Raw genomic sequence first — 25182 nt, 5'->3', positions numbered from 1 at the left:
TGCTTAAGTGAATGTGAGCATGCTTAGTTTTGACTCCCATACAAATGATACCTTCTGTACTGCTCTTCACAGGTAGAACGTAAGTTATTCGTTTGTGTATTGCTAACTCTGGCTTTATGGTACCGTTATCTGTTTGAAGTACCCTAATGAATAAAGTTATGTACATGCCTGAAGGTTCTAAGAAAGGACAGGGTTTTTAAATATCAAATAAATAGAACTGACATTCAAAGTTTTCATTATTTTCTGAAATCTGAGGTTTGAGGAATTTTTTTTCCCACTGAAACGAAAAACATGCAAAAGAGTTTCCTGATTGATTGTAGCATTTAAGGTTTTCAGTCTTATGAGGAAAGCAGTGAGCTATATTAACAACCAGATCGCTACATGAATGTCAGAAAACATGTACTGGCAGAAGAAAGAGATCGCGTGTCTTTTTCTAAATATAATTCACATCACTGGGAGAGCTGGGGAAATGTGAATGACGGCAAGTGTTCAGTGCCTTGTTCTAGCTGCAGTGAGCCCTCTGTTTGCCTTTGATCTAAACCCTTGCTTCAGAAAAGAGCCTCGCACCAAGGAAATAGATCAAAACAAGTAGAGATATTTAACACAGGGCTCCAGGGTCAACCTGATCTCAGTAGGGTTTGTAAATTAAAAGATGGTAGGAAAAAGAAACATTTCACTTTATTGAATTTTTTTTTAAAAAAAAAAAACAACACAAAGCTTCAGGGAACGGTACAATACAATCATTCAGCAAAATCACCCAACCCTTGTGCTATATTTATATGTGTCCCATGTAAACCCTTTATGGGTCTTCCCACACACAGCCCACAGAGTTTCCCATGGCAAGTAGCTAGCTCTTCTCAAGTGGGGCCACAGAGAGTTACTGTGTGCACAGATGAAGCTAAAACATGCCAGAGCCTGGCGAACAGGGCACTCACACTCTTGCCGGCAATAGATTCTCCTGGGAAACTGCTGTTGTTGGTGTCATTCTTTTCCAATCATGATTTACAGTTATCTCTGTTGGCAATTCTGTTCTTTGAACTTGTGATCAGACCAATGCCTTTGACGAAAACGTTTCTCCTCTGTCCTTGAGGACAGAAGTCTCGTCTCACCTAGCTGAGGCTTCTCCTTATACTCTGGGATTAGAAGTTGGTCGGCCCTGTGTTTTGAAAACATTTCTCACTATGCACTCTTTACTGTCCATTGTTCCATTAGTATTTACTCCCTGATTTAAGGTATTAGAATTGGGGATTTTCTCTGGGCTAAATCTTAATTCATTTCTCTTACTTCATGGGACATGAAGAGACAGCATCCAGCACAAAGCACTTTACTTTCCTTTATTTCCTCTCCACCAATAGACAGATAGACAGATGGATGGATGGACAGATGGTTGGATGGACAGATGGATGGATGGACAGATGGTTGGATGGACAGATGGATGGATGGAAGGGAGGATGAGTGGGAGATAGATAGATAGATAGATAGATAGATAGATAGATAGATAGATATAATAGGAGGATGGGTGGGTGGATGGATAGATAGATAGATAGATAGATAGATAGATAGATAATAGAAGGATGTAATAGAAGTATGGGTGGGGGTGGCTGGACGGATAGATAGATGACAGATAGATAGATGATAGATAGATGATAGATAGATAGATAGATACATACATACATACATACATACATACATACATAGCCTAAACTTTAATTGAACATCCCAGAAGTCCAGAGTTAATGAGGCTAGGGAGTATATGCACTCCATAGCAACATTGAGACACAAGTCTCTTGCCAGTGGGGGCCTATGTGTCTCCCTATTCTTTTATGAAATGTGTACCTACAACACAGTCTGTACCTAAACAGAGAGGCTTGGCGCAGTAGGGCCTTCTATGCTTGGATCTTCCCCTTGCTATTGCTGTACAGCACAGAGAACTTAGCATGCCTTGCTTCCCAGCCAGAGGCTCAGCTTCCAGGTCCCACAGAAGAAATAGCATAACCCAGACTCCATAAAGACCCTATAGATCACCTAAACCCTTAGCAAGTGAGATGGCATCTGGGAAGCCTCTCTAGGCTTTTTAGAGTGCCATATAGCTGTCAGGTGGTGTCCTTGATGCTAATAGTGGTGTTCATCCCCTAGACAGCTCTGTGCAGCAAAGCTTCCCTGCCCAAGCTCTTGGATATTGGCAAGTGGACTTTTCTCTGGGACCCTGTGGTTAGTGGATCTGCTTTCCTCTTTCATGTTCAATCATTTTTTTAAGAATTTCAACCACATTTCAACCACAGAAGAGAACAGCGCATTGATCTCTAAGCCCAGGACTCAGACTGGGCGGGGGCAGGACAGGGGCAAGATTTGATCCTCACACCACCTCACAGACCTGCATTTGGACTTGGCAACACATTGTCTGCCTTCACCGCTTGTCCTGGTTTACTTTCAGGGCCACTGACATTCTGAGTCTTGGGTACCAGCAGCACAGAGCCCAGGATGCTAGAACAAGGATCTGGAACAAGTTGTGGGGCAATACTGGCCATGTGTGTTGCCCTGGTAGGCAGGCTGAGAACTCAAAGCACACCCATTTGGGAAAAGAGAAGCCCCAGTCCATCGCAGCAGCACGGACAAGTTTAGCAGCTGAGCTTGGCACTCTGGGCACAGGTAGCCAGCCCATTAAGTGGTGGGTTTGGGGGTTTTCACCTGGGCAATGACATGCCATTCATATAACAACCCTTGCCTACATAAGAATCTGCCCCAAGTCTAATCTACACAGCTCCGTGTGTGTGTGTGTGTGTGTGTGTGTGTGTGAGAGAGAGAGAGAGAGAGAGAGAGAGAGTGAGAAAGAGAGAGAGAAGAGAGAGACTGCTTTTACACAAAGATTATTAGCCTCAGACTTATCTCCAAGTGCCCTTGGCTCCTTAATTTTCAAGAAAGGCAATCAAAATTCCCAAGCAGGCCAGCAAGGATGGTTCAGTGGGTATACACTCTACTGCCAAGCTTGATGACTTGATCAAACCTGAATTTGATCCTTGAGACCAACACAATGGGAGGAGGAAAAAGATTCTGGAAAGTTGTACTCTGACCTCCACACACAAACCTCTACACACAAACCTCTACATACACAATAAATAGATCTAAAATAAAGAAAATAGCCACCAAGCAAGTTCTTCCTGCCCACACAAACTCTGGCGCAGGCTCATGTTCATTCTTGTAGGCTACTGATCATCCTCAACCCTTTATTCCTTCTCCTTCTTTGTGCCATTTTGGTTGCTTCCTAAATCCTCCATCTCTGCACTTTCTGCCTCCTAGGAGCTAGTTAACACTCACCCACTCAGGTGCAACCAGGTCTCTAAGTGAGATAGATCCCTCCTGACTTACCCGCCGGGTCCTAGTGCCCTCTTCCTCTCCATCTTTCCCACTGGCTCTGCAGCCTCCTTCCCCACTGAGCCTACCTTCCTTGAAACTCTTTCTCCCCACTTCTCCTCTTGTCCTGACCATCTTGGCTCTGCCTCCTCAGGCTGATGGTCAGTTTCCTCGTCCACTGGGAGCGGTTCATTCTCTTCTCACACTTCATCATCCCACTGCGGTACCACCTCCATCAGACTCTAGCACTCCACTATAAACATCTGTGGAGTTCCTGCGTGCACCACGGATTGCATTAAGCTCTCCTTGCATTGTTCCAATGAACATATATGACAATGCTCATGGATTCTTTCTGTCTGTCATATTACAAATCGGATGGCGGGTGCTTGGCAAGGGTAAGGAGTTTACTCAAGGTCAGGCAACTAGGAACTGTGGCAGCCAAGGCTCCCATCTGTGCTGCTCATGATGCCAGGGTCATGTGACTCCCTGGAACTCTTCCCCAATTTTCAGGTGCCGTTCTACGGTCTTTAGTTTCTCATGTCAGAAAAGTATCCATATCATTCTACTGTATTTTTTTTTCTTGGCCAGTAAAACCATCACAAAACTCAACATCCAAGCTAGAAACTTGGGTTACTCTCCCTAACTCTAACCTCATTCTTATCTCTACGTAATTGTCGCATATGGATGATGATATGATTGGCAGAAAGATGCTCACAGCTGCAGTTAAGGGAAGAAAAGCTTATTTGAAATCAGTAAATGTGAACATTTATGGGCATACCAAACAAAAGGCCCTGCAATGCACTGTCAAATGAAGGCAGTGACCCCATAGGAATGTCTCTGTGCAGCTATCCCGTTTTCACTTATGCTTATATTTAAGTAAAGGTTATGCTACCAAAACAAAGAGCTTCATAATGCAATTTAGTGAACAGAACGTTGGTTTCACCCACATTACAGCTCCGAAACGAACAGTCTGGTTTACAGGTTGGCTCTACGTTCTACAATCCCAGAAGGACGCAGGACCTTTGCTCTGTTCCTGTGTCTCATCTAAAGCATGTGTACTCTGGGTGATTCACAGACTGGCCGCCTTAGCATCAGCATACTGCCTGTGAGAAATTCAGCAGCTCAGATACTCCTTCCAGCTCAGATACTCCTTCAGCCCTGATACTCCTTCCAGCCCCACTTAATGAGACTCACAGGTCAGCTGGCTGCCGTGTGACTCCTCGCAGTGAAGGCTCTGGGGTGTAGTTTTCCCCATGGGGTCAGAGCTACCCTGTGGGCATTGATGTTCTGGACAATGGGAAGATTTTCAAAAGAAATAAACTCCAGAGCAAAGAACTTTTTTCATGTTGAAGCTGATCTGACTTGGAAGATAGCTACATGCTTAGATTCTGTTAGCCTCCTGTAAATGACAAACATATCTCATAATAGCATCCCCCAAAAGGCTGATGTGTCTTCTGTCTGATTGAACAATTGTGAGCCCATCCTACTTACAAGCTTTTGGCAGAATAACCTCTTGTCTCTAATGGTGTGATACTTGACATTGTTAAAACAAAAGCTGGATGATGGTGACTCTCACACCTTTAATCCCAGCACTCAGGAGGCAGAGATGGGCAGATCTTTGTGAGTTTGAGGCCAGCCTGGTCTACAGAGCGAGTTCCAGGATAGCCAGGGCTACATAAAGAAACCCTGTCTTGAAAAAAAAATATAAACAAAAAAAGTTGAAATAAAAAAGAAAGAAAAAGCAATGCCTACCTAGTCAATTATTGGCTTTGGAGATTCCTTATTCTATTGGACTAACTGGCATATGCTAGTATCATAGTTCCAATCTGGCAGCTTGCTTCAGACTGCTTTTGTTGTGCTTTAATCCCAAATACAATATATTCAGTCTTTCTTTTTCTGTTTCTATTATCTATTATTAGTTGGTTTTCTGTGCCTTTTGTTTTGTTTGAGGGAATTGGTATTGTTCTTTTTGAGATAGTATTCATGTAGATCAGTCTGACCTCAAATGTACTGTGTGCCCAGGCCGTCCTTGAACTCTTGATCCTCCTGCCTCCTTCTCCCAATTGCTGAAATTGTAGACAGCCCACCGCTATGTAGAATGTATCATCAGTTTTCTTTATCTTCCATCCTTTACCTCTGTCATCTTAGAAAGTAGGAGCACTGTCTATGCAGACCAAGCTCCTTTGAAGCAGATAAAAAGAGTGACGACCTGGATATATGATCACCCCGTGTAATCTCACCCACCCCTGACTTCAGCTCCCCTTTGTGACAGCATGACTACAACTGTTTAAATACCCCTGTGTGGCAAAGATTGTGCAAAACTCCACTTGCATCATTTCACTGGATGAGTGGCAACTTGGTTCAAGGATGTTCTTGTATCTCTCATGTTACTGTGTGTGTATGTATGTGTGTATATATATATATATATATACCTATATATGGTTTGGATATATAATAGGTATATATATGATATATAATATAGGTATATGTAATATATGTGATATAGGTATATTATATAATATACCATTATTATATATATTATATAATATATATATATGTGTGTGTGTGTGTGTGTGGTACCAGACTGAGTGAGTATTTCAGATAAAATGAGAATAAAAAGGAAAAGGCTATAGCGATCATTTTGTCCCAGAAGTCTTCTGTTTTGCTGGTTTTACACATTTCTTTTGAAAGCCAGTAAAGCGTTTCTTCGTTTTCATACCTACACAAAACATTTCCAATGTGAGTTGCTAGCTGAGGTACAGGTAGCCTCAGAGGCAGGGACATTCCAGAGCTGACTCCCTTCAAGGTCGGGAGTGCCCAGAGCCCTTTCCTACAGTCCCCGTGCTCACCTTGTCCCTCTCGTGGGCACAGTAGCTAGACATATTCCAAGAGGCTCTGTCTGGAAGGACACCCAGGCGGAAGGCAGCAACCCGGAAGGCGTGTAGCAACTGCTTTAGCATATCTGAATTTAGTGGACACTGAAGTTTGGCTGCTGTTTCCTTTTTCGCTCCCAGCTAAGGTTTTCCCCAGACTTTGGAATTCAGCGAGTCAAACCCGGCTGCCTTGCTGTGAACCGTTGTTAGGAATGCCCGCTGTCCGCCCACACTGCCTCTCCCGTCGCAGCCTGTGCCAGACTCTCCTGCGCATGCTCCACGGTACTGCTGGCCTGGCAGGCCCTGGGGCTGTTGCTTCCTAATGCGGTCTCACCAGATGTTCCTGCTAGAAAAAGAGCTTAATCATTGCTAATTTGAACAGCATTTACACTACTACCTAAGGGTATTGCCAAAGAGCCAGGAAAGAAACGCGGATGCTATCTAACCCGTAGTCTGCACCTTTCCTAGTTTTTTTCTCCTTTCTGTAGTTTTGTAATCGGGCTTTGTTGTTTTTGTTGTTTTTCTGGGTGAGCAAATCAGGTACTATCTTATAATTAATTTATAAATCATAGAATTACAACACTTAGGGGTTACTGTAAAGAACTTTGAGGCCGTTGGTCTAACACCTTTCTTACTGAAGCCAAGGAGGGCAAGGTATCTTGCCCAGGGTCACACAGCTGGTGGAATCAAGAGGATGGAATTAAATCCATTGCATTTCATAGTAAAGCAAACTATCTGAAGTTGGTTTTGGTTCTTGATACATGTAAGTTTTAAATTTTTTAAATGTACCAGTGTTCGGCCATAAAAAAAGAAATCCTTAATTTTTATGGTACAGAGTACAGAATGTAGGTCTCCTGCAAATGAGTCCCAAACCTCGGAAATGAATTTTTCCCATGTCTACTTAAATAATTCAATAAACACTTAGCAAATGCCTGCTGTGTGTGAGATGGTCCTGATGGAGGCCTTGGAAATCACGGAAGTTCCTAAGACCTTGTTTCTTCACCAAGGGCAGTGAAGCTAATGTGCTACTAATGCTCCCTTGAAAGTCAGGTGGCCTCCGAGAAATCTTGGGAGAGCAGGTCGAGAAAGGGTTCCTGCTAAAGAAGAAAACAGAAGCAGAGGTATGGAGGTAGATGAGCTGTCCGGTGGACTATGTCCCAGTACTCCAACTCATGCAGTAAGCATGTGGCATGTGCAATAAAGACTGACTTTGGCCGTGATGGGTAAAGATGGAGTTCAGTGAGGTAGGAAGGATGTTGGTGCTGGCTAGCTCAGCTTCCTTCCTCCTCCTCAGTCTCATGCCAGCAATTGCCAACGGACTCGTGAATTAAAGAGCCTGAGTTAGATTCTATAGGTTCAGTTCATAAACACCAAATTCATAAACACAGAAAACTTGTAACCCTAGTCAGCTTTTTCCCCCTGTGTATTGAAAACTCAGTAGCTGGCAATGATAATCACAAAAATGTCTGCTTTTCTACCTCCATCAGCTGTAGTGACCTAACACGGACTGGATTTTCCTGGGCTCCAAATTTAATCCTAAGCTTTGGGTTAAATTCAACTTCGTAAGTCTTCGTTGACCTCCTTGTACTAGCAATCATACAAGTACTCAGCAGATAGTGGTCGTACAGGGATGGTGTAAGAATGAGTGTGCATACGTTTAGCACAGGCAGAGCAAGAAAGAATGAGCGGAACAGGGGAAAGAGAGAGGCTACCAACCAGCCATTCCATCGGCCAGCATCATTGGAGCTGGGAAGCACCTCCAGCCACAGTGAGATGCAATGCGATTCTCCTGCAATTCTAATGCAGGAAGAGAGGCGAGAACTTGGATCAGTTATTCTGTATCCTTGGGTTACCTTGTTTGGGAAATGTCTAAGCACAGACATGTAAGATGAGAGGTCAAGAAGAAAAGACGTTCTCAGAGGTAGACCCTATCTGCAGCAAGATGAGAGGCATGGGGAGTGCAGGGGAGAAAGGGTGGAAGGCGGACAAGAGAATTTGAACCAGCCAAGGGCAAAGGCTTGTGCAGCTCCCATCCAAGTCTGTGTGCCGTTTAAAACAATTGGGCACAAAGAAAACGAAGAGTCATCGGGTAGATATTAATCCAAATCATCATGCCAGGCAGTTTGCATACTATACCAAAAATATCACAAGACTTGGGGTGCGTGTTCTAGAAAAGAGGGAGGTGAGACTCACCTAGCTATCTAATTTGCCAAAGACAGCCCAACCAATCAGTAGCACTTCTGGGACTACCAGATTCTAAAGCCCTCTTTGGAAGAAGGACACTGAGTTGGAAGCCATCTTGGAAATCAAATCAGTAGGGAGTGTCATCCTCACGAGTTATGATGACCGTTTCCTGAGCTTCTACCTGGGCAAAGGACTGATGCCTCCCCACTGGCTGAGAAATGTGGGTGGGAACTTTGTTCTCAGCTGAAGGATAGAAATTGGTTGTTTTACTCCAATCAACGATAGCTATAAGATATTAGATGGCATTAAAATTTATTTTAGTTATGTGTTTTATAATTCATGAAGATTTCAGTTCTTGAAAAGTAACTCTAGACATAAGACAAGAGCATTGCAGGCATGGAAAATATATGAGCAAAGTATTAAGAGTGCCTTGTGCAGCTCTTGGTTGGGAAGCGGCTGGTAGCAACTCCGTGACTGTTGACATGTGCGTGTGTTTAGTCTCATCAGTATGGTGTGTGGCAGGACAGTGAGAGGCTGGGTCGATCTTAGTTGACTTTGCATGGTGCGATAGGACATCTGGACTTTTCTCTAGAAGGAATCACTGTAGATTCTGGTCCAAGGGTAGACTTATGAGCCTGGCTAAGGTCACACTGAGTATAAGCTGAACGAGAGGTGGGAGGCCAAGCAGAAGGATTTTGCACTCATTTGAACAAGTGGTAATGAGAACCTGAGCTGGGGAGTGGCGGTAGAAGCAAAATTAAGGGAACAATGGGACAGCTTCTTTGGAAGAAGTTACTGCATGGTGCAGTGGTCACCCTACATATCGTTAAACACGTCTCAAGTTCATTTTGCAACTTTATTTGGCTCTCGGTGTCTCCTCCAGTCAGGGACGCAGAACCTTCATCATTTGGTGGTCATCTGTTCACAAACATTTTGATTTATGACTACAATTACTGTGCAGGAGGCATTTTAACTGATCTGTTCTGTGCTGTGTCCACCACCAGCATCCACCAGAAAGAGCGCTGAGTATTTATTGAATAAGCAAACGCACGGATGCTGCCCTACACATATGCACACACCCATTTCCAGAGTATCTGCACCTTGGCGTTCTGGCCACCCATCTGTCACCCCATCAAAATCCCTGTCACCCTTGCCTCTCCAGGGTGGATCATACTTTATAGGAGGATCCAGATTACTGAGCAGTCTACACGCACTGAGATTTTAGTGTAATGTGTTTCCCAGCTGCTGCCTTCAATCAAGTTCCGTTGACTCCCTTTGCTACTTCTTAGTGTGATTTCAGATCCGTCCAGTAATGTTCTCATTGTGTAAAACAGTAGAAATTCAGTTCTAGCCCATTTCAAACCTCCAGTTTTATTCCTCTCTCTCTCTCTCTCTCTCTCTCTCTCACACACACACACACACACACACACACACACACCCTAAGTTCAGTTTTCTTCCAAGACACTAACACCCCACCCCCATTTCTGATACTCAATTGCTTGGTCTTGGGACAAAATGGAAGGTATTAGAAGAAGCAGTGAGTGTCTTGGTCCATTGGGTTCATTTTGCTGTTGTCGGTGGGGGGTGCACCCCAGATTCCTCCAGTGACCATTGAGAAACCAAAGTGTGACAGGTGGTCAATGACTGCCCTTTGCCAGGAATTGTGTATGAGTGTCCGAGGTGACCTGTGGGAAACCTATTACACAGTTCTCTGGGAAAGAAGAACTGACTCTTTTCTTCTTTAAAAAAAAAAATCAAGGATCCTTAAGCCTGTCCAAAGTAGCCACTGCTGGCTTGGTCAGCTTCTTGGGGAGACTACCAGTAACCTTACTGTTAGGTTGTGTCAACCCCCATGTTCCCTTCTTCCCTTTTGCTCTTTCTCCATTTATTCCATCAGATGAGTACCCTATGTCTTGGGTCAGTGTTCAGGTTGGTTCACCCACTTGTTAACCAACCAGGGAGAATGCACCGCATACCTGTAGTCTGTAATCTACCAAAGAGGAAAGTGCTCAGTACATCCGAGCCTCCACTTCGGGTCCTGGTCACCAGGTTTATATATATGCAGCACTCAGTTATCTGTGTCTGCCACTAGACTGCGTTTGGCAAACTCTGACTCACCATTCCTTGTCACCATACAATGAATACTGAGTCAGAGCCACATGGACAGGCATTTGGTGAGTTGCCCAAAGGGGGTCAGGCAATAAAAAAGCAAAATACGAGCATCCCACACACCCGAGGTGCTGGCACCAACAATGAACTGCACTGTAGCTTTGAAACGGTGGGTACTGAAGCCTAGAGCTGTAGGTTAGATTGAGGAGTGGACTAGCTGGAAGGAGGGTAGGGGGAAGGGCAACTTAAAATGGAAAGGTAAGGATACTCTGAACCGAGGACCCTGCACAGTGACAGAAAGCTCACGATGCTGAGATGAAAATCTGAATCCTGGGTGCCAACACTAATCTTTTCCTCTGGGCACAAACCAGGATCCTATAGATTTCTGTTCATAATCTCCTTCAATCTGATGGAAGAGGAAAGCCCCGTCTGCACCATGCCCACTTAGCTGCTCCCAGCAGGCGCCTTACTGAAGGCTGATGAGGGGGCCGCTCTCCCGAGGAACTCCAGTACCAAACCCTGTCCTGGCATGCAGGCAGCCTAAGTTTCAGAAGTGAGTCATGTCAAACACAAGAACCATGAATTCAGCTTAGATTTCAAATAAAAAAAAAAATAAAGGACTTAGAAGAAGCTATATAAATTCTTCAACCCAGAAGTTCTTCCTGCTTAAATTATTTTCCCATTCCAATTTAAACCCAGAGACTTTATGTTGCTGTCACACTTCTTTGTTCCCCTGAAGTATTAAAAAAAAAATCTGTATATAGCTGACAAAAAATAGAAGCCTGTCTGCCAGAAAGTCCCCTATTCATGTCTAACACACTGTAGAGCTGAGGTGGAACACATGGTCTTGAAGCACCCAGGGCCTCTTTTGAATTGGCTTGCCACAGCCGTGTGTTTCTCCAGCGTGTGTGCCCTACCTACAATACGTGCCTTACATAAGCATGAACCCCCTTGGAATGTCTAAGTCATAAAGTATTTTCACACACTCGGACGTTGCGCGTATGAGAATTACCATCTCTATTTTGAAGATGCCGTGCCTTTAGCCTTCCTCCCGTCCAACACTGGTAACTCAACTGACATCCCTCACAATTCCCTCCCAGCAGAACACCAACAAAGTCCTGAACAGAAGTTTGGCATATTTCATCATCTCAAACCCAGAGTTCATTTAGCAGCTAAATTGGAAATTTCTGGGTGTATTTTTGAAAACTAATTCAGCGTGAAAATTACTAATGATTTAGAATTGTTCATAGAGCCTTTTCCTTCTCCTTACTTTTTTATCCAGAAATATCTGATGCTTTATATCAGATTAATTTGCAAGTGACCAGATGTTTCCTGTTGTTGGGACCGAAGGGAGCTGGTTTAAGTAATGGCTAATGTATCGTTCTTCGTTGCAGATGAGACCCATTGGTCATGATGGCTACCATCCCACCTCTGTCGCTGAGTGGCTGGATTCCATTGAGCTGGGGGACTACACCAAAGCCTTTCTCATCAATGGATACACGTCGATGGACCTGTTGAAAAAAATCTGGGAGGTTGAACTCATCAATGTAAGTTGCTCTCTCTCTCGACACCTTAACTGTTCTGCTTTCGATGTGACGTGAATTTTATTGCAGGTGGAGAATTCTTCATCTTTCTCTGTGACTGTTTGGACATCTAGTAAAGATTTACAGGTGTGTGTGTGTGTGTGTGTGTGTGTGTGTGTGTGTGTGTGTGTTATTCTGAGGTCATTGTCTTTTGATGTTTTGAGATGGTGAACTGAGACATAAGAAGAAGAGCCTCGGGGCTTTCTGCATTATCTAACGAAACCTTCCAAGAAGTTCTGGGGTTTCCATTTTAGGAAACCCTTGTCGGTTTAGCATAGGGATGTGGTGGCAAAATAAGCTTCCAGCCTGATCTCTGCCCCTGTTCACTATTAAAAGCCAGAATTGTCGCGTTTCCATCCCTTAATCACATTCTTTTAGCACTCTGTCGTGTTTCTTTATCTTCGTTCCTTAATTAGGATTCAAACCCCGTGCTCGGAGAGACTGCTTCTGCTCTTGCTAAACAGGCTGCTGTAGTCATTAAAGCGTTATCTCCCGGAGTTGGCGTCCAATCGTATGTTGTCTCTGCTTCATGCATACATACGCTTGGCATAAATTTTCCGTCAACGCTGGCCAGCATATGTTGCCATGTATTCAAGCCCAGAGAGATCAACTCAGTCCTCATAAGCGATTCCGATTCTTCCTCACTTCCTTTTTACTCTCATTTTTTTTTCTAAATACAAACAGGTGAAGGAATGAAGTAAAAAGGTAGCGGGAAATGATGGTGTGCATTTGTGCTGTGCTCGCGTGTTGGGAATGTTCCTTTTTAAGATAATACAGTGATAAATCACTCTTTTAGAGGGTTGTTTATCTTCACAGCCTGATGATTGGGAGGGCATTTGCAAAGTGAAATAAAGTCGACAATTTTTACTACTTCTTCTTAGCTCTCTTCTGCTTGTTCTGTTGCTCTCCATCCTGGAGTCTAGGTTCTACATGTTGCCTGCCATTAATTATTTTAATGAGCATTATGACCGTTAGCCAATATGTTTTGCTTTTGAAAATGTATCTTTCAAAATACATCTTTGCTGGGACATTTTACAAAATTGTTCTTGAGTCAAAAAAGCACATGAAGTTAATAGAATCTTGGCTTCTCGCTTGCCGTTAGTAATTCTTAACTTGTTGCTCCCTCACCAAAAACCATCCTTACCAAAAGAAGGCCAGTGCCTGAAGCTCTGGTTAGCATTGTTCTTAGTCATTGTAGCAAAGGAACAAGTTGAAGCCGCCTCAGGTTTTGGTTGTGATAGGTAAAGACTTCCGTCCTCTGTGAGACGTGACGTTCGCCTCACGGTTCCTCTGAGGCACTCGCTTGTGAACAAGGCCTTTTTCCATACGTCAGCCGCATCAATTTCTACATTGAAATGTGTCCTGCTTAACGGTAGAATCTGAAAACTAACGCTATGCCAGACCCTCAGAATACACCTGTTCCCTACTGAAGAGCTGATTAGGAAGTGGCGTGTGGGCCATTCACCTGACTGGTGGCAGCGGTACTGGGAAGGCTCTACAGTATCCCTCGTGTTGGGTGACAGGGAGGTCCTGATGCTGGAAAGCCCATAGGTTTGCTGCCTGGGCCTAGAGACTAATCACAACCACCTTTGAATTCCGACAAGAAAACAAAAATATGCCTTCGTGCCTATGCGGCCTCTTTGGTTTCCCTTTTAGCTGCACTGACTAAATTATGGTCTGATTTAGAGGGGTTCAAGTTTGAAATATTGCTTCAAAGTCTGAAGGCATAGTCAGTGTGCTCAAAGTCCTCTGACCTGTGTGCCTGCCATGAACACAGCGTATCTTTCTTAAGTAAACTCATTGGGTTTAAATTTCTGTGGCATTTTATATATGGGAAGTTACCACTCTACAAGGAGGGAATGCAAGTCATTTAACTCACTAGACATGCTCTTTGTGGGCAAACAAAAAAGCCAAATGAACCTTTAGACACAGAATTAGAAAGCGAAACTTCATCGCTCCTTGAGGGGGGCGTTTCATTTAAGGAGTTGAGGTTGTTGGGGGTTTTTTTTAGTGTGAGAAGGGCTATGTGTGCCTTTGAGCTTGCAAAGCTTTTGAGTAATCTCAAATTCAAAACCCTTTCATCAAAAAAGAGAAGACAACGTTAAGACCTTTGTTTATCTGGACTAATGAAGAGAAGTATGGGGTGGTCCCTTGTGTAGCAGATGGCTCAACTAATACAGTATCGAGTACCAATAAGTTGTTCCCTGACTGATACAGGGTACTACCATAATCCTGATCTAAAGTGAAGGCCTCTAGGGAAGTCCTATCATGGGTCAAGGTAGAGTGGCTGAGTCCCATCCTTGACCACTACAGAGACTAGGTCCCCTCATAGGTCACTTGCTAGTTGATGGTTTCCCTCCTGGATCTTTGTAGAGTGGACCATTGATGGCTGATGTGAGGAGCTGATTTAAAGGGAGCCAGACTGCTCTGGTGGCTCTTTCTCCTCCTGAAGGGAAGACAGAGAAACTCCAGCTGGGAGAGGTGCAGAGGTCAACAGGTGGAGGGAGGAGAATAGAGGACAAGTAGACTTGTTGGCATGGCGATAGCAGCAGCATCATTGATGAGACACTCAGTGTGGATGGTAATGCACTTGTTGTTATTCTCAGGAGTATAATAAGCTTGTGTAACCTATTTCTATCAGGATATGAAACTGGCCAGATTTCTGGACTTGAATCATACAAATGTGTATTTGAAACTCTTGCCTTTGTAAAGCTCCTGAAGACCTTTTCTTTGTGGTGTATATTAATGTTTTTTGAAAATCAAGGTTATTTGAATAAACAAATAAGAGGTTTGGACACAAAGCTACCCAAGGGTTAGGAGGAAACGAAAGGATAGAGATCTCACCATTGTTAACACAGAGAAGCATCTAAGGCAGGAAGCGGTGCCGGTTCTGGAGGCCCAGTGCTGTCTTGGATGAGAGCATGAAATATTGGCCAACAGTTGACCCTTTGAGCTCAGAGACTTCGCATTCAGACACCAGTGTTGACTGATTGGCTCAAGTCCTGGCCACCATAGGTAGTAACATCACATTCCTACCTTTCTAGTGACATTTCAGTATGAAAATGTGGATGTGTCCAGAGAGATGGCGGGCGAATTGTTTCCTCTGCAAATGCTAGCTGCATGAACCACCGCTAGAGTTACTGTCCCTCCAAGGGCTTGTTAAGGGAATTAATGACTAGTTAGTAGTTCAAAGGTCCATTAATTTTTTTTTCCCCTCTCAGAGGTTTCTCAGTCTCGACATATGGTCCTAGCCAGTCTGACTAATATTTCTAACTACTACCACCAACCTCCACAGCTCTGCATGGGGCAAATTTTAGACAGAAAGGATTATATGTTCTCTATAAAGTGTGTATAGATGACTTATGAAATTAAAAATAATAAGCTAAGGCCCATGTGAATAACTCGATATTCACTTTCTGGACAATAAAAATATACAAAATTATAAAAAAGAACGTTAATTTTTTTATCTCTGTGTGTCTACTAAAGGGACTTGGGTACATCCAAATAACTCTAAACACTGTTCGTTCAATTCATTAACTCGTGAATCTTATTGTAGAACTGCAATTAATATCTTCCCATTGACCTTACCATCATTTACCAAGGGAATCATTCTAGCCCAGGCTTAGTGTACCCTGCAATACTAATAATGGCAAAGGTTCGTACTGAAAAAAAATATATAGAATTTAGTGCATTCTTAAATCTCCGCTCATAATACAGAATTGTTTCTTAAAACGTAATACAGTATTTGGTTTTAATACCTCTGGGTAAAAGTTAATAAAGTAGCTAAGGCAACAGTACCCATATGCATCTTGTGAAAGCCCTTTCTCTTCTCCAGTGGATAGCATCTGGAATTACTTTAGCAGCAGTGAATGGATTCGTTTGTCATTTGCTTCTTGCCTGACTACTTCTGAAACTGTGCTTGCACTTGTGGAGGGCGGTCAGGTTGCTTTGCCAGGTTTCCTCGATGTTAGTGATTGAATTTCTACCTTTCTGGGGAAGTTCTGCGATAATCTAACCCAGCGGTCAGAAGGTTTTCCAAGGAAACTTGCTAATTCTGCGCCCATTCTTTGGTCACATGGCTTGATCGCTTTGCATGTTGTAGCTGTAAGGCCCCTTGTTTGCAATTGTTAAAAATATAAAGATAGCGAGCGCTGAAGGTGAAACCAAGCACAGGATGTTTCAGAGGGCTGCCGCGTGTGTGATGAAACAATGTTGGTCCCATACGCGGGAAGCCAGCCCTGTTCTCCATTCCGTTGTGTGGCCCCTTGTCTCTCTCTGGCATCAACTGCCTTCTATCTAAAGGACTTTTTGTAACATTTTAAACAACGTGAGGCTGCCAGTGGTGAACTCTGCCAGTTCATGTGCCTCTGGAAGAAATTTTATTTTGCCTTCATTTCTGAAGGATATTTTTGCAGGATGGGTAATTCTGTATCCCCATCATTATGTTTCCAAATTGTTCTGAAACAAATTCAGAAATTCTTTGGTCTTGTGAGTAAGGTTTATTGGGAAACACTGGGATACTGTCCGGCCTGTTGCTAGTATTTCCCACTATTGGGCAGAGGTCCCGGGGGCTTGAACCATGTCTTTGAAATCCCAGAGCTTCTCAGCCTGAATAGTATAGAAACTATCACCAGCCTGATTTGGGATCTAAGAGTTATATCTGCCAGTCTTTTCAGATGCTTCGTTGTCTGGCCTCAGGTAGGTTCTTTATATGCATGTACTGTTTGTTCAGTATTCTTTCCCCTCCACCCAGCAAACTAACCATGCTGGTCTCCCCTCCGCCCAGCCATCTCTAACCACGCTGGCCTTCCTGGGTGCTTTTCATCTCATCAGACACCCAGTTCTTTCTGAGGCCCTCCCTTCTGCAAACGAGGCCACTTGTATCCTATATTTGCTTCCTGTGTCCCAGGCCTCACTGCCCTTGTTGTGCTGTGTCTAACAGCACGAACACCAGCAGCACTCCGTGCAGATTTCCCTGGATTGCTGGCTTTTTCAGGCAGGGACGTCAGTGTGATCTATGTGACTCCGCCTTGAGCAGAAATCGGATCCCTTCACCCCCCGCTAGGCACAGGCCTTCCCCTCCAAGGAGCTGCCCCAGCATCTCAGATGAGGCACCGGGGTATCAGGTGTCTGATAGTGTCCCAAGTGATGCTCAGGTGCAGCCTCTGTAATCAGTGGGGACCACTGAAAGGATTTAACGGGAGGAATGGCATGGTCAGAAACAGAAAGACGGCAAAGCAGACGGCGAGAAGAAGCTGAGTCAGCAACTCTGTACCACTGCTGTTCCCAGCCATGACTGTCGCAGGCACGGAGGCAAAAATAAAATAAATAATAGTAATGAAAAAGGAATCAACATTGCCTCTAGCCCCGAGGGTATGCCTAAATTCGGAGCCTGTAAATAGAGTCCGTTTTCATAATTGCAATCCCACGTATCAAAAGGAGGATAAATTATAGCCAATATTCCTCTGATGCTTTTGATGGTGGCTAAGGCTGTTTTTTAGGACCCCTCCAAGGCTGGGCTTCTGTCAAATGGAAATTTTACTTAACTGTTTATAAAGAGTAAGACACACCGTGAAGTCAGGTTTCAAAGGGGCCCTCTTTCCTTTCATCTTTATTTTGGAAGCAGGTCACTTTGCTTTGAAGCCTGAATCCACCACGCAGTGTGCGGCCTTAAGTCACTTCCCCTCTCTGGGACTCAGTTGCTGGTGTATAAATAGAGGACAATAATATCTGGCCTGCTGCGTCCTAGGCTTCCTGCGAGGCTTGAATGGCAGCTTTCTCTTATCCATCTGATTTTCTTCTCCCTGGTTTTATTTTCCTTTTGCCTTTTCTTTCTTACTTCCCCAGATTTCTTTCCCAGAGTCAGGCTGGGAGCTGGTCCACGGGGGCACACACTTTCATAGCTAGTTGTGTTTCCCAGAGTCAGGCTGGGAGCTGGTCCACGGGGGCACACACTTTCATAGCTAGTTGTGTTTCCTCTCCCACCCACAAACACAGGTCAGATCATTTGGTGTATGAACCCCAGTCTTCAGGAATTGGGACTCAGTGCCTGTCCCCCTTCATCCCCAATTCCAGTCCCTGAACATCTCCCACCCAACCCCCTTTTATTCATTGTTGATGCTTAGGTACGAAATTGCTGATTGCTGTGCCCTTACCCCCAGCTATGTGGGTGCTGACCCTTGACCGTCAGCGTTGATCTAGAGGCACCCAGATTTTTTTTTCTTGAAACAGGGAACAGAACAGGGCAGTAACTCAGAAACTAGGGGTGCATTCAGACACAAGTCATCATGAGCCTAATAAATCTAAACCTGTCTGGAATCTGTCCCAAATGTTAGCCTTGATGGCCCATGACAATGGGAACCTCTGCAGCCTCATGGTCCCTTTTCATTGATTTTTTTACATCGCATACTATAAACCATAGTAATAAAGCTGGCGACATGTTCTTCTCTGTTTTTCTCAAATTTTTTAAAGGGCAGGTAAAATTTTGATTCCGAAACAGTCTTCTTTTCAAGACGTTTAGGACGGAATTTGCTACTAAAGAGATGCAGCTCTGTCGCCGGCAAATTGTGACAAACTGCTTCACTCCCAGGAGACTTGAGAGCCAAACACCTGCTCCAGAGTACAGAAAATAAGGGGGGGGGAGGGCCTCCATACATGGAAATACACATATATGCAGACAGCCACTGGTGCGTGTTGGTCTGGTGGAGAAACCCTTTCTGTTCTATTTTAAGAGACAATCTGATATTATCCGGGAAGAACAAGGAAAGCCAGAGATTTCTTTTCCCCAAGAAAAACTGTTAAGAGTTTTGAAACCTGATCTACATGCTAACATGCCAGAGACTGGCAGCAAGTATCGAGTCCGAGAAAACGGGGAAGGTTTACCGCCGCCACCGCCGCCAGTGTGGAGGCGGTTTGCACTAGCCATTACGGAAATAAGTAGAAGCCATGAAAGAGAAGTAATGAGGTCAGAGATGCGGTCGTTTGGGATTCATGTCTGATTTAAAGATATGTAAGGGTTGCCAGGAGTTTAATTTCAGCTATTTTGGTTTTTCTTTAAAAAAAAAATGTATTATATTAAACTGCAAAGTGTGGTCTCAAATGCTTTTTGATCTCAGGTAAAGAGCAGTTAGCTTGAACCTCAGAAAAGGCTGCAATCTTACCTTACGGACTCTATGTCTGGCGCTCTACCACCACCTGGTGGCAGCATACCTGAAGTACAGGGCAGGTTACTAAATGAAAAACCCAGTTCTTAAATGCAGAAGAACCCAGAGACCTGAAATTATTCTGTGCTGGTCTTATACCAATCCCTGTTTCTGACTCCTTGTCATTCATGAGAGTTTTACTTTTGTAGACATGCAAACACCAAATCCAAATACCACATGACTAAAAATGGTCTTTAACAAAATAGAAAAAATCCTGTGCCGGCATTCCACTGATTGGATTCATCCAAGTGGCACGGCTCCTTGATAAATGCATAGATCACCCCCCAGCAGACACTAGACCTGTTTATAGATGCCTTACAGTGTGAAAAGGGTTCTGGAGGGGAGTCCTTTTAAATCTGTCGCATGTTAGTGATAGAAATGTTGCTGATAGAAAAGAGAGCTTCTGGACTCGGGAGAGGAAAGCCTTCGACACAAGCCATAAAAGAGAGAACTGAGGGCATACAGGCATAAAAGTGGTGTCCGGAGCTCCGGTGGGAGCACAGGGCCTTCTCCTGCCTGGGTAGAGGTGGGATCAGAGCCGGTGGGGAGGAGCCTTCTGGATGGGAAAGAGTTAGCAACTATGGTTAAAATCACAGGCTCACAAAGCAGGGTGTGTGTGTGTGTGAGTGTGTGTGTGTGAGTGTGTGTGTGTGAGTGTGTGTGTGTGTGTGTAATACACAGTATTGAGGCTGGAATGACAATGTTGTTGGTCATTATTCTAGGCCCTAGAAACGCCAGTGGGAACACAACCAAGCCAACACAGCCAAACTGGGGGATGCACACCTGTACCCCAGCTGCTGGGAGAGTGAGACAGAAGGGTCACATGATCAAAGCCAGTCTGGGCAACACAGTGAGACCCTGTCCCAAAACAAACAGTAAAAATGGGGGGCTAGTGAGATGACTCGGTGGACAAAGGATCTCACCGCCAACCCTGGTGACATGAGTCACACGATAGGAGGGGAGGGATGGACTCCTGGAAGATGTCTTCTGGCCTTTTTGTAATATGGCACACACCCAAGCATGTGCATGAGCATGTGCACATGCACACACAGAGATATTTTTAAAAAGTTATTTAAAGTAAAAGGAGAGGCTCAGCATAGAGCTCCTTGATAGAGTGTTTGCCCAGCATATGTGATACCCTGGGTTCAGTTCCCATGAATAGGAAAAAAATTACATTGGTGCAATGTTCTAGAGAGAAAGACAGACAGTCATCAGGGAGCATATAGTGTAACATCAGATAGGAAGAAAAGTAGGGTGGGAGACACAAATAGATTAGATCTTTTTTTTTTTTTTTTTTTTTTTTTAGTTTTTCGAGACAGGGTTTCTCTGTAGCTTTGGAGCCTGTCCTGGCACTAGCTCTTGTAGACCAGGCTGGCCTCGAACTCACAGAGATCCACCTGCCTCTGCCTCCCAAGTGCTGGGATTAAAGGCGTGTGCCACCACCGCCCGGCCAAATAGATTGGATCTTAAGAAAAGTGACCATACATCATTTGTGAAGAAGGTTACATCATCAGGCGCATATCTGAGCGACGTAAGGGCACGAGCAGCACTCCAGGCTGAGGGAACGGTGTGATCAGATGCCCTGTGGTAGCTGTCCGAGGGAAAGGGAAGAAGGAGAACATCAGAGCTCGTAGTGAATGGTGTCAGAGAGTTAGCCAAGGACCAGGGCCGGAAGGATGCAGAGACTGAGCTGTGTGCCAGGTAGGGGCATCAGCATCAGAAGGGTTTTGAGCGGGAGAGATTGTTGATTTGGTTTATCTGTGAGTCCTGGGTGTGGCTGCTGCAGGAGTGGCAGGTGCTAGTGGGAGCAAAGTTACCATTAGTCCTATGGCATTGGTGAGAAGAGGTGGGGATCTTTGATCCTTGCTTTACCGTGAGGACAGGCTTGATGAACTAGAAACTGTTTGCAAGAGAAATGGAGGGGGTTGAGAACTGGTTGATGTTCTCTTAGCTGTGTCCTGAGATTGAGAAGGAAAGCAGGGTCGTTAGAATCAGGCTCGCGTCGGGATGTGTGGTAAGTTGAAGCGCCTACCAAATGTCTCCAATAAAGACGTACAGAAACAATCCTACATAGGGGGTATGCAACCAGTCAGCTCCTCTCTGCATTGGAAACGAGGGTGTTGCCGACAGTCACTGTGGCCCAAGGCTGGAAAAAGCCACTGTGCAGCCAGAGCCAGTGTGCATGCCCTGCACTTGCAGGAGGCCTTCCTTTCATGCAAAAGTGCTTTGTTTTTACAGCCAGGTATTAGAGCAGCCAGCCTGCAGCTCGGAGCACAGCGGCTGCCTCGCTCCTCTGCCACACACTGGGCCGCTCATCCTCAGCTATTGACCCGCTATTTGTAGAGCCCCCAGACGCCATCATTAAGACGGTGTCCTGAGCAGATAGAAGAGAATGACCGTTAACCCTGAGGACAAACAAGGCTGGGTTTCACACGCGGTGATTGACAACTTGTCCACAGCGGGAGTGTGCATTATTTTATCCTGGTTCAGCTGGCTCGCTTCCCAAACTGTTCCCTCCCATGGATCTGAGAATATGTTACAGGAAAAAACAAAATGCCTCAGGGTCACTCGTCCTGGCTTTCAAAATCAGAACTCTAAAACATAAGAACTTCCTTAAGTCGAATTTAAAATGATCGTCCCGGGAGGGCTATTTTACTTAGTACTAAGACCACTTAGAGCTAGCAAGATGGCTCAACCGTCAAGGGCACCTGTCTCCAAACCTGGTGACCTGAGTTCAATTCCTAGTTGCCACCGTATGGAAAGGAAGGACTGGCTCCAGCAAAGCTGACCTCTGACCTCATGTGTGTTCCCTGGCACACACGCGCACACATGCATGCACGCAAGCATGGGGAAGGAAGTACACACAAGAGAACATACATACGCACAATTTTTTTTTCTATTTTAAGACCACTTGACCACTTCACAACCTTCTACCCTTGTTCCACAGGAAGGAACGTGTTTAGATGTGTTAGGCTGTTCCCTCTGACTTGGGGGAAGGGGTTGTGTGGTTTTGAGTTAGGGTCTCCTGTAGCCTACCTAGACTGGCTTTGAAATTCCTGTGTGGCCGAGGGGTGACCTTGAACTCCTTCTTCCCCTCCTGTGTCTGCCTCTCAAGCGTAGGGATTACAAACGTGATCCACACCTGGCTTTAACAAGGCTTCGATGCCAGTTATATCCAACCCATAATAGCTAGGACAGAGTCTGTGTGCACAAGCTACATCAGCATGTCGCAGCGATCACAGGGTACCCATGAGAAGACACGTGGTCATTTCTTAAGGAGAAAGCATGTGCTTCACATTCAATAGAATACGGTGTTGGCAAGACATGGGAGTGAATAAAAGAAGATTCCACAGCTTGAGTTCATGTTCCCCATCCTCCAGAAAAAGAAACTCCTCCCATTCTTTATTTCCATAGACTAAGATGCTATTGTGTCCCTATACTGAGAGAGACCTCGGATTCTGTCAGGATGTGGCATCAGGAATGAAGTCACTTCGGGGATCTGACGTATACAGTCATCGAAGCTGTCAGGTGCTGGCAATCGCGACCTCTGCCTCTGTAGTCCCTTATGTACCTCCTGCTTTAAAGTCCCCGTGCACACAGCGAAACTATCAAACCTCACCCTCCGCCCCGTGTGGATGGAGGTGTAGGGCTGCGTGACGGCAATAATCAGAGGAAACTGACACGGGGAGTCATTGGAACTGAAAGAATCAGGGAGCTGCTGTCTGGGAGACGCGCTGCCAGCAGCCAGCATGGAGATGCACCTCTGTGCAGCTGAGCCAGCGGAACGGTGGGCCCTTTGAGGTCTGGACAGAAAAGCCTGAAACCCCTGCAGAAGCCCAGACCCATCAGCCCCATTGCCTCTCCTACTTCCTCCTGAGGTGTCCTTGATGATTCCAAGCTAGATACCCTCTGGCTGCAAACTCCAAACACGGTCTGCGGTGGCTTAAAAGAGAATAGACCCCATAGGCTCCTATGTTCGAACACTTGGTTCCCAGTTATTAGTGGAAAGGATTAAGAAGTGTGGCCTTGTTGGAGGAGGTGTGTCACTGAGGGTAGGTTCTCCCTCCCCCCCCCCCCCCATCCTCTCTCTCTCTGGTCAGATTTGAGCTCAGCTACTGCTCCAGCACCACACCTGCCTGTCCACCGTCTTGCTCCCCACCATGATGGTAATGGCTCACCCTCTGAAACGATAAGCAGGAGGCCTCAATTAAATGCTTTCCCTTAAGAGTTCCTTTGATCAAGGTGTCTCTTCAGAGCAACAGAAAAGTAACTAAGACACGCCCTTTCCTTGGGGCCGTTAAACTCCCTGTCCCAGGACTGGGTCACCACATGCCATCTTCCTATTGTCCTCCTACATCAGAAGGATCAGGTGTCATATCCCTCCGGCCGGGGCTCCCTCATCCTGCGAACTGATTAAGGTCATTCCATATTTCATATTACCTGGTGGATGTTTGCTTCTATAACCCCAAATCTCTTCATTTGCCTTTGTTTGCTAATGACTATATGCTAACCTCTGCACCCCCACACACCCAGAATGCATTTGTCTAAATTAAGTCATCTATATCATATTTAACATAATAAATAAAAAATAGGACACAATAGAACTATTACTTTAAAATATCATATATTTTATTTGAATATTTAAAACATGAAACCCAACTGGTGTTTCCTAAAACATCCTTAAATTCTGTTCCAACACAAACTTAAGTTACCATAAGTATTTCTTCACACAGGCTAAAATGTTCAATGTTCACAAGACCAACAATATAAAAATAAGACAATTGGAATGATTTTTCTAGAACATGAAAAAATATGTAATGGTAAGAATGACCTCCTAAGATATGTCTATCTAGAACCTGTGGATTTGTTTCCCTTTGTGGTCAAAAATAAGTCCTTGTTAGGTTACAGATGCAGGAGATGAAACTGAATAATCTTGATCAGTGGTTCTCAGTCTGGGGATCATGACCTCTTTGGGGCCACATATCAGATATTGACATTATGATTCATAACAGTAGCAAAATTGCAGTTATGAAGTAGCAATGAGATAATTTTATTGTTGGGGGTCACCACAACATGAGGGGCTATATTAAAGGGTCACAGCTTTGAGAAGGTTGAGAACCACCTCTCGAATGGACGTGAAATTAGATTAGTGTTCATAGAAGAGAGAAGACACAGGCTAGGGAGAAGCTGGACGTGAGAGAAGATACGGCAGACTGGGGTGGTCCGGCCATGGACACCCGGGTAACCTAGGGTAACCCAGGGCTAGAATAGGAAAGGAAGGATTCTCCAGTGGAGCCTTCTGAGGAGCACAGCTTTCCTGACATCTAATCATCCATATTGTGAGAGATTTCATCCATCCACCCGGGTTCTGTTTGTACAACAGCCTTAGGAAGCCCAGACAGTGAGGTTCCAGAATCAGTACCTATGATTTAATGTAATGGCCTCACAGTTGTTCAAGAAACCTCAATTTGCATACAGCATATGCTAAATGAAAGCAGTCCCCAGCCAACTGTAAGCAGTGACCTCCTTGAAGAATTGGAAAGACCGCCTCCCTCCACCCAGGGATAGGGTGAAGTAATAGTGGAGGCGTAAATTCTGCAGAAGCAGTCAGGCGTGGCGCGGGAAGAGAATTGCTGTGGATTAAGTTGGTGAGGGTCGGAACTGTTTCATTAGGACAGTGTTGTGATTTAAAAAGTTAAAACCTGGCCAGTCGGCCTGAATTGCGTGGGTCAGAAAGAGGTTTAGAAGTGCTGCCTATGGCAGCCAGGTGGCTCAGCTGGCAGAAGTGCTTGCCGGGAAACCTGAGACATGAGGTTGATCTGCAGATCCCGTGGTGGAAAGAGAACCAACGCTCGCGTGAGCTGTGTCTTCTGATCTCCA

The 25182-nt window shown here is 44.8% G+C and overlaps 1 protein-coding gene across 25 annotated transcripts in view; it reads left to right on the top strand.

Annotated features, from left to right (window-relative positions):
- The window catches only part of Anks1b (ankyrin repeat and sterile alpha motif domain containing 1B), an 861781-nt gene that overhangs the window by 590980 nt on the left and 245619 nt on the right, over window positions 1–25182 (top strand). For all 25 annotated transcript variants that reach the window (XR_005975765.1, XM_041666272.1, XM_041666261.1 and 22 more), the window contains one exon: window positions 11912–12064. Coding sequence is in view for 24 of the 25 variants with exons in the window: in XM_041666272.1 (XP_041522206.1) it covers window positions 11912–12064 (153 nt within the window). In the remaining variant the exon portion in view is untranslated. The remainder of the gene's footprint in view (window positions 1–11911; window positions 12065–25182) is intronic.

Source organism: Microtus oregoni, unplaced genomic scaffold (assembly GCF_018167655.1).
Source record: "Microtus oregoni isolate MIOR12 unplaced genomic scaffold, Mior012 000001F_ref0000356, whole genome shotgun sequence".
Taxonomy (NCBI): domain Eukaryota; kingdom Metazoa; phylum Chordata; class Mammalia; order Rodentia; family Cricetidae; genus Microtus; species Microtus oregoni.
This window is presented reverse-complemented; position numbering and strand designations above follow the sequence as displayed.